The sequence below is a fragment of the Nicotiana tabacum genome, chromosome 20, assembly GCF_000715075.1.
Source record: "Nicotiana tabacum cultivar K326 chromosome 20, ASM71507v2, whole genome shotgun sequence".
Taxonomy (NCBI): Eukaryota; Viridiplantae; Streptophyta; class Magnoliopsida; order Solanales; family Solanaceae; genus Nicotiana; species Nicotiana tabacum.
The window spans coordinates 21,219,493-21,228,870 of NC_134099.1; the positions used below are offsets into that span (position 1 = coordinate 21,219,493).

A 9,378-nucleotide genomic window follows, 5' to 3' on the forward strand; every position below is an offset into this window, starting at 1 on the left:
GTTGTCAATTCATGACTCAACCCGCAAACCGCCTAAATTTTAAATAACAATATTTCAACTCGCACCGCCCCGTACCACACCTGCAAAACTCAAACTCGCACCCGCATACATCCAAACCCGTCCTGGCCCATTGCCATCCCTACAAACGAGGGTCAAGAGTTAAAAACGACCCCTAAAAAATCGTATTCTACAATTTTTTGTACTTTGAGGACTGTTTGTTTAAATTTTGTCCCCATTTTTAGAAGTTTTGCGGACATAAGATTAAGTGGATGCTAGGGACAGGATTAGCCAGTTTTCGGACTAGTAATTGAAAAATAATCGGCATTTGTGAAATTATTAAAAAATAGTCACTGTTTTGCTGAAACACGGAAAGTTCCAGCATAATATGCTAGATTATGGAGCTCCTGCATATATTTATAGTATATTATGTTGGAACTCTAGCACGAAAAATTTCAGCATAATTTGCTGAATTATGGAGCTACTCCATTTAAAATTCCCGCATATTATGTTGGAACTCTATCACATTATGAATCTAACATATTATACTGGAAATTCATATGTAAAAAATTCGAACTCCAGCATATTATGCTGGAATTTTTCTGGATTTTTGAGAGTGGTTTTGTTCATATCATATTTTTACGTAAAAAAATAGTTAAATTTAGATTACTTTTAAAATTGTAGTTATTTTTCAATTGCCAGTTATAAATTTGATTATTTCCGATTTTTTTTCCCGATATTTGAGTATACTTCTTTATTTGACATGTGAATTGTGAGTCAAATTATTGGAAGCAGCAAACAAAATAAATTGTGAATTAGTTATAGAGTATAGAGGAATGGGTGGAAACAAAAATGTCACAGTTAGCGTGGCATCTAACTAGAAAATGGAAAGATAAATAACAAAAATATCCATAATTATTGTGCTGGCAAATTACTTTTGCAAACTAAAAAATAGAGAGGGTATTAACATACTACACTCACGCACTATGTTAACAAAATCCTTTAATATTGCATCTGCTAAAAAAAAATTAGAAGTTATATTGAATTGAAGAAAAAGACATAAGGATAATTAAGATGAAAAATGAAAGGTCGAAATAGGAATGACACTTCTTTTTATCTGCTTAGGTATACAATATAAAACCGTTAAATTTAACAACTTTGTTCCCTCCAAAAAAATTGTATAACTGTAATCCAAATCTAGTTCCATGGCATTTCCTGCTCCAACACTTGAAATAGGGACTTTCTCATGCCGAGATTTCATTACAAAGAATTCAAGAAAAGACACATTCACACCAATTGACCCTTTTTCTCTTGTACCCAAATGCAAATCTTTGAGAGACCTTAAGCAAATTCAAGCATTTTCCATAAAAACCCACATGCAAAATGATGTCTTTTTTATGAGTAAGCTCATAGATTTTTGCACAGCTGATCCGACACCTGCCTCTTTGCACCATGCCCACCTCCTGTTTGATCAAATTCCACAACCAGATATAGTCCTATTCAACTTCTTGGCCCGTGGTTATGCCCGGAGTGACACCCCATTAAATGCCTTTGTCCTGTTTTTGAAAATTCTAACATTAGGTGTTGCTCCTGATTTTTATACATTCCCTTCTCTGTTGAAGGCTTGTGCAGCTGGAGAAGCTTTAGAAGAAGGTAAGCAATTGCATTGCCTTTTGATTAAATATGGCCTTAATGACGATATGTATGTTTGTCCTGCACTTATGAATATGTACATTGAGTGTAATGACAATGGTTCAGCTCGTTGCGTGTTTGATAGGATACCTGACCCTTGTGTGGTAACGTATAATGCGATCATAATGGGTTACGTGAGAAGTAGCGAGCCAAATGAGGCCCTCTTGTTGTTTCGTGAATTGCAAGGAAAAAAACTTAAGCCTACTGATGTTACAATTTTAGGCGTGGTTTCATCATGTGCTTTGTTGGGAGCATTGGAACTGGGGAAGTGGGTATATGAATATGTTAAGAAGAATGGTTTTGATCAATATGTTAAGGTGAACACTGCACTTATTGATATGTATGCAAAATGTGGGAGCTTGCCTGATGCAATTTTAGTTTTCGAGAGCATGACTTATAAGGACACTCAAGCATGGTCAGCGATGATCATGGCTTATGCTATTCATGGACGTGCTCGTTGTGCAATATCTTTGTTTCGAGAGATGCAGAACGCTCGAATTACTCCTGATGGAATTACATTTTTGGGTCTATTATATGCATGCAACCACAGTGGATTGATTGAAGAGGGTTTTAGATTTTTCAATAGCATGAAAGAAAGCTACAGGATTGTACCAGGGGTGAAACACTACGGATGCATGTTGGATTTGTTAGCTCGGGCTGGCCGCCTTAATGATGCTTTTAAGTTCTTAATGGAATTGCCAATTCGGCCTACAGTTTTACTTTGGCGGACATTGTTATCTGCTTGCAGCAGTCATGGAAATGTGGATTTGGGGAAGCTGGTAATTGAAAAAATCTTCGAAATGGACAAATCACATAGTGGCGATTATGTGATCTTTTCAAACATGTGTGCACGAGCTGGGAACTGGGAAGAAGTGAATTATATCTGGAAATTGATGAAAGTTAGAGATATTAAGAAAATTCCTGGCTGTAGTACGATAGAGGTTAACAATGTAATGCATGAATTCTTCTCTGGGGAGGTTACGCGTATTGAGCACAGGGAGCTCCACCAGGAAGTTGACAAGTTAATTGAGAAATTGAAATTGGTTGGTTATGTTCCTAATATTTCTATAGCTTTTCGTCCTGGCCTAGAAAATGAAGAGAAAGAAGCTATTCTGAGGTACCACAGTGAAAAATTGGCAATTACTTTTGCTCTTCTTAATAGTCCACCTGGAAAAACAATTCGCGTTGTTAAAAACCTTAGAATCTGTGGGGACTGCCATTCAGCTGCAAAACTCATATCGCTCATCTTTAAACGAAATTTAATTATCAGAGATATGCAAAGGTTTCATCATTTTGAAGGAGGAAAATGTTCTTGTGGGGATTTTTGGTAACAGATGAACGATACGCACTCTTGTAGCGGGAAATATCCACCACCTTCACATTAACATGTTTCATCAATTTTAAGGTGGAAAATGTTCAGGTGGGTATTTTTGGTTACATAATTGATGGAATGCACACTAGAGAGAGCAAGCATCAACCATCTTAACATCAACCATCTTAACATCAACAGGAGCAAATGCAGAGTTTCCTTGTGATGACCGGGTATTCTCATCAGCCATCAAAATAGCTTTTCTTACAGATTTTCTTGTGAATCTTGGTGTAAAGCCAAACCCAAGGTTTGAAAAATAAGTAGTTTTTTTTAGCTTTTTTTAATATATTATATTCTGCTCAGTTTCTTTAATCATTTCAATCCATAAATTACATGCGAAGCTACTCTTTCTTGTAATCAACTGAAGTACTAAACAGTACTAATTCAAGAAGAGAACTTAAAATTGAATCCATTAATACCCCTGTATTATGGAAAATGAAATTTCAGTGTAGAACCAACATCCTTGAAATACTGTATTTCAATTTGGTACATAATTTCATTATTTTCCAAACAAAGGCCTAATTGAGATGAGACCATTATATGTCTTGGACCACAGACTCTTTTTTTGTTTTGGTAACAATGTTTCATGAAAAGAGAGGACCACACAACTTGTTCTACACTAACCTGCTTGACGATATTCTGGCCACTAGCCATCTTAAATTTTATGAACTGCCGTGTAGAATTCCTAATAAATGTGGTTCTATCATAACATATGCCTCACCTGTATTAGCAATATTTAGCATGCTTCCCATACTTCTCTGTGATGGGGAGTCAAATCAAGAAATGGCTCCATTTGGCACATGCTCGCTGTCCAAATTATCCTGTTAGACTAATGTTAGCAGTTTGTGTTCCACATGATTTTACCCCTTGGACATGAAAATAACTATTTTTAATAATGCAAAGTTTGGTAATTTGTTGCCATCCACACACTGGTGATCCTGATAATTCCTGTTTTACATGCATATGTGCAGTGAATCTAGGATTTCTAGAACATGGAAGAAAAACTATTAAGTGAGAATTGATCCATGTTCCTCTAGGTAAATAACTTAGCTTTGAACCAAGTGCACCATTCAGCCTTTTTGGAGCATGGGTGCCGACAGATAATATTGAGACCATGGATTCACAATTCACATGCCCCATATTTTAGGCCTGAGTCCGCCCCTGCATATGTGTAAATATTGCCCTAGTCTCTAGATGCTAAGCACCATCTTTAACTCCAATAACAACCTTATCTATAGACAAGGATGAGATACTGCCGCCCTATGCTGATCAAGATTTTTATATTGAAAAATTTGATTGTCCTCTGTGTCTCAGAGTTATGATTTTTTTTACTTTGTTCAGCTGGCAAGTCTTCCACTTATCGCTAGTTCCTCATAGAAAGAATGTTTTTTTGGGTTAAAAGTTAATGGAGTTTTCAGGACACATTTAAACTTTCTAACTTTAAGGTTATGTTTGTTCTCAGTGGCCACATGCACAATGTGACCAAAAGCGAAGTTGTTGCTATCCAACTACTGGAAAGCCAGCAGTGAACTTTGGCATGCATGTGCTTTGGACAAATTACAACAATGGCTCCTATCCAAAAAGTGGTGATAACACAGCCCTCTATAATGAAACAGAGGTAAGCTCAACAAATTGCTATTTTACGTATTATAGATATGATTCTCTTTTGTACCTTTGGCGCACTGGCAGTATCTCGTGAACAGAGTTAATTTCTAGAAATAGTTGCTCAAGGAACTATCTTTCTCGAGTTTCTACCAATGGAGTTACTTTTCAACGGATGGCATGGGTATGATTACAAATTTTTCCACTAGCCCCATCAAACATCAAGTCCATACTAGATTGGAGGTGGGGGGAGTGGACAGGGCAAGAAAGTAACAATCATACCCGATATTTAGAGCGCCAGAGATAGAAAGCGGCGACAGCTGGATTGGAGTTATTGAACATTAAATAGGACCATTCTCATGGCTGACATAATATGAGTACTATAACATCCTTGTGTGGACCTCTTTGTACAAACCCAACTATTGATCTGCATTTTGATATGGTTGTCTGGTGTCAGCTTCTATCTTAATATTAGGTTATCTATAAACGAAGCTAGAATTATTCCAATCACATGTCCTTGTAGTCTGACATTGAGATTGTCATCACTTCATTAAGTGATGGTTGACAACTAGCACTGCATTAGGATTGTGTCGAGATCAATTGAGAGTGATAAGGAACTTAATGTTCTATTTGTTTATTAACTTACAAACAAACGTTGGATACAGGAGTTTGGTTTGTTCCCAATTATAGTGTGGTTAGGCCAAGGACATGCTTGCAACAGAAATGTTCTCTTGTGCAAGTCGTTCGCTATCAGAGATGTTGGTTCGAGTCCAACTCGTGAAGCAGTTTGTGACTGTGTGTATACCTCGAGATAACTCTTTATCGACTACTCATCCTCGAAATCTAGTCTAGTTTAGTCATATAAGATTTAAAACTACAGTGCTTTCTCTGTTGGTTTAATTGTGGAATCATGATCCAAAATTTTTAAATTATGGGTGCTAAACTACTTTTAATATGATATTGCTACTGAGATTGGGTGCCAAGTCAACCTACTTGTTGGCGTACCTTTAACGTAGGTCCACCATTGGAATTAGACCGTGATCTCAGTATAATGCCTCAGCATACATATCTGTAACCATATTATATGTATAGTCAATGATTTGTCATTTGTATGTATAGTCACCTCAGTCGTGCTCGTCGTCAATCTGATAGATAGATTTATATGCAATGGCGGATCTAGAGTATAGCATAGGGGTTCCTCGGAACCCAATAACTTTTGCGTAGACCCTATATTTCTATTAAAAAATTCACTAAATATCTATAAATAGCTAAATGTGAACCTAATTATTATTGTATATTAATTTGAGATTACGACAAGAATCCATAAACTTTAAATTCTAGATTCGCCTCTGTTTACATGTATGGAAGGATAGTATGCTCGAAGTTTTCCATTATGACAAACCACCCAACCCTATTGGTGCACCCATACCCTTTGTGGTCCTATCTCGAAGCACCAGCCATATTAAATATATCATGTGTACCTTGCTCTTCTCTTGCATTATCACATGACACCTCTCATTTGTTTTTTTGGTGAACCTATAATAATAATAGAGATAAAAGAGAAAAAAAGAAAGAGAGGACCATTGTTGAGATTTAAAAAAATTTACTCAAATAGTTGAGCACAAAGTTGTAAGTAACCACTTTACTGTGACTCATCTCAACATTGCATTTTTTTTTTCTCCCCTCCTTTCTCTTCCCATGAATGAGCTAAGTAAACATTGAAAAAGAAATACTGAAATTCAAGTCACCTATCTGACCTAAATTTTGTAATGAAATTAATAGAAATTCGAACAACCTACTGGTGCTCCCCATCTTACTTAAATTTTGTAATTCCAGATACCTCGCTTGTTCAAAATTAGGTGCACAATCCCATATACAAATATACTAGAGTGATTTTGAATGTGTTTTATGGTTTCAGTACTGATCATCAATATGGGATTTGAACAGGGAAATCCTCAATCTCATCCGTCCACGCGTTCTTTTCAATGGCTGCATCAATGGTCCTTAGCGCGCGCCAAACAGCACTGTTACATTTGAATCCTGAGCCGAACCCTATTTGCCATGCTCTGTCACCCTTCTTTATCCTCCCTTTGGCCTCAGAGTAGGCCAAATTATACCACACTGAGCTACTTGAAGTGTTTCCGAACCTATAAAGAGTCATTCTTGAAGGTTCCATAAGTTCTTCTGAGAGATCAAGATTCTTCTGAAGCTCGTCCAACACGGCCCTTCCCCCTGCATGAATGCAGAAATGCTCGAATGCCATCTTGAAATCGGGGATATATGGTTTTATTTTCCTTTTAAGGACATTTCTCGCGACTAAAGAGGCGAAAAAGAGGAGCTGCTCGGACATTGGGAGGACTAGAGGGCCAAGAGTTGTAATATTTGTTTTTAAGGCCTCACCAGCTACTGCCATTAAGTCTTTAGACAATGACATGCCTTTTTTTCCATCCTCTTCCTCATCTTGGTAGACGCAACCGAATGCTCTGTCATCTGCACCTTTATGGGTGCGGACAACATGCATCAGTTGATATTTTGAGCGCCAACGATCGGAGAAACGGTTCGATAGGAGAATAGCAGATGCACCCATCCGGAAAATCATATTTGGTATTAGCTTTGATTTGTCTTTCCCTGTATAGAAGGCCGCTGAGACTACTTCTGTACTTACAATAAGTGCATAGGTGTTTGCTTGCCCCTATTCAGTAATTTCATATATCAGCAATTTATTGAAGAGAGATAAGGGTAAACTTGTCAAAAAATTCTTTTTATTTGTGATTTCTTAAAAAGCATATAAAAGGGAAAGATGACAATCAAAATGGGACAATCCTCCTTTTGTTGCATCTCAATGATGACGTTTGATTAGGTACGGAATTTAATGAAAAAATTTCATAACATACTAAAAGTATATATTTTTAGAACTTGTATAGCTAAAGAACTTGAAGACATTTTTTGGAAAGTATTTTCCTTCAAAAACATACCTAAAAGTAAAATGAAAATTTAATGTTGAAGAGTTTCTAAATATTGAAATATATTATTGATCTTCTTTGGAACAAACAAAAAGAAAACAAGGGCCATATAAAATAAAATTGAGGGTAAGTGTTATTGTAACCTTCATAGAGATGTTTCCATATGAGAGTAAGTCTATTAACCTAAATAGCCGTTTACTCAACTACTTAAACTAAAAATAACAGATAGATATATATAATATATGTATAATTGTATATAATATATGTAGGAAAAATAAGGGAAAAAATCAGAAATAGCCAGATTTACAATTGGTAATTGAAAAATAGCCATGGTTTGAAAAATAATCGAAATTTAGCCACTTTTTCATATAAAGATATAATCTGAACAAAAACACAGTATGCCAGAGTTCGAATTTTTTACGTATGAGATTCCAGTATAATATGTTGGAATTTCATAATATGCTGGAGTTCCAACATAATATGTGGGAAGTTTAAATGGAGGAGTTCCATAATCTAGCATATTATGCTGGAATTTTCCGTGGTGGAGTTCCAACATAATATACTGGAAAGTTTATATGCAGGAGCTCCATAATCCCGCAAATTATGCTGGAACTTTCGTGTTTTAGAAAAACAATAGTTATTTTTCAATGACTTTACAAATATTGCCTATTTCTTAATTACTAGTTCGAAAACTGGTTAATCCCTACTATTTTCGCTATTAATTGTGAAAGGAGATATACCAACCTGTAAAAGGCGATTAGCTAGGTCCACAGAAATAAGTCCAGCACTGCAACCCATGCCACCAAGATTATAAGTAATCACATTAACTCCAAGCTTATAATGGTTGACAATCATTGCAGAAAGAGAAGGTGTTGGATTAAACATACTAGAATTAACAATAACAATCCCAATCTCTCGAATTTTCACTCCTGTTTTTGCCAACACATCGTCTATAGCACCAACAATAACCAATTTAGCTTGATGTTGGTTACTACTAAGTGAAAAATTTGATGGAATCCATTTATCTACTGGTATATAAGTCTTATCACTTAAACCTGACCTTTCCAATATTTTCTTTTGAAAATTCAAGCTATCTTCATCAAAAATCCCAGCCAATTTCTCCACTAAACGTTCTTTAGATATCATATAACGTTCATGTGGTTTATAGCACGCGAAATCGACTAAGTATACATTTCTTGGACGACTCATGAAATATAATGTGGCTAAAAAAACAACAAGTGTTGAATAAGATTTCAACATGGCTAGATTTGTAATGAGATCTTCAAGTGTAAGAGTTGAAAGATGAAGTCCAATAGCAACAAGAATTGGAACAATGAAAAGATAAATTGCATTTGATATTAAGTAATGGTAACCAAGTTTTACATATTTAAGTCTAACAGAAAGAAGAAAATTGGGCAGATTTGAATGGATTTCTCCAATTGGAGAATTTTCTGCCATTGTTTGTGGAGAAGAGAAGAGAAAGACTAAAACAAGAAAGATTGAGGGAAAAAATAATATTTGGAGTATGATGAGTTTCCAAGTACATCAAGATTGGTCACAATTTAAAGAGTACTGAAAAAAATAGTTTTGCCCACCCAATTAATGTGCCATTAATTGATGATATATGAATACAATATAGTCAAAATTTGTCATTTACATTTGCCAACTTTCCATTTCCTTTTTAATAAATGCAAAAGGTTAGGTTATTCCCTACATGTGTCGGAAGAGATTTTTACCCATGATAAGAAGATAAGC

At 35.7% G+C, this 9,378-nt stretch overlaps 2 protein-coding genes across 4 annotated transcripts; one reads left to right on the forward strand and one right to left on the reverse strand.

Moving 5' to 3' along the window:
• Positions 1 to 926: 926 nt before the first annotated feature.
• LOC107802969 (pentatricopeptide repeat-containing protein At2g02980, chloroplastic-like) lies at positions 927 to 5,327 on the forward strand. 3 transcript variants are annotated; one of them, XM_075239865.1, is made up of 3 exons: positions 927 to 3,231; positions 4,521 to 4,676; positions 4,748 to 5,327. In XM_075239865.1, exon 1 carries the CDS (start codon positions 1,203 to 1,205, stop codon positions 3,018 to 3,020), a length of 1,818 nt encoding a protein of 605 aa, XP_075095966.1. In that variant the 5' UTR covers positions 927 to 1,202; the 3' UTR covers positions 3,021 to 3,231; positions 4,521 to 4,676; positions 4,748 to 5,327. The 3 variants fall into 3 exon arrangements, with proteins under 3 accessions (XP_075095966.1, XP_075095965.1, XP_016482042.1); XM_075239864.1 differs by having other exon boundaries at positions 927 to 3,305; positions 4,521 to 5,327; XM_016626556.2 differs by having other exon boundaries at positions 4,521 to 5,327.
• Positions 5,328 to 6,328: 1,001 nt separating this feature from the next.
• LOC107802970 (3-ketoacyl-CoA synthase 20-like) lies at positions 6,329 to 9,139 on the reverse strand (the record flags this gene model as incomplete). The annotated part of the gene is given in 2 exon segments (NM_001325727.1): positions 6,329 to 7,352; positions 8,368 to 9,139. Coding segments are annotated over 2 exon segments (1,479 nt in total). The 3' UTR covers positions 6,329 to 6,587.
• Between the last annotated feature and the right edge of the window lie 239 nt (positions 9,140 to 9,378).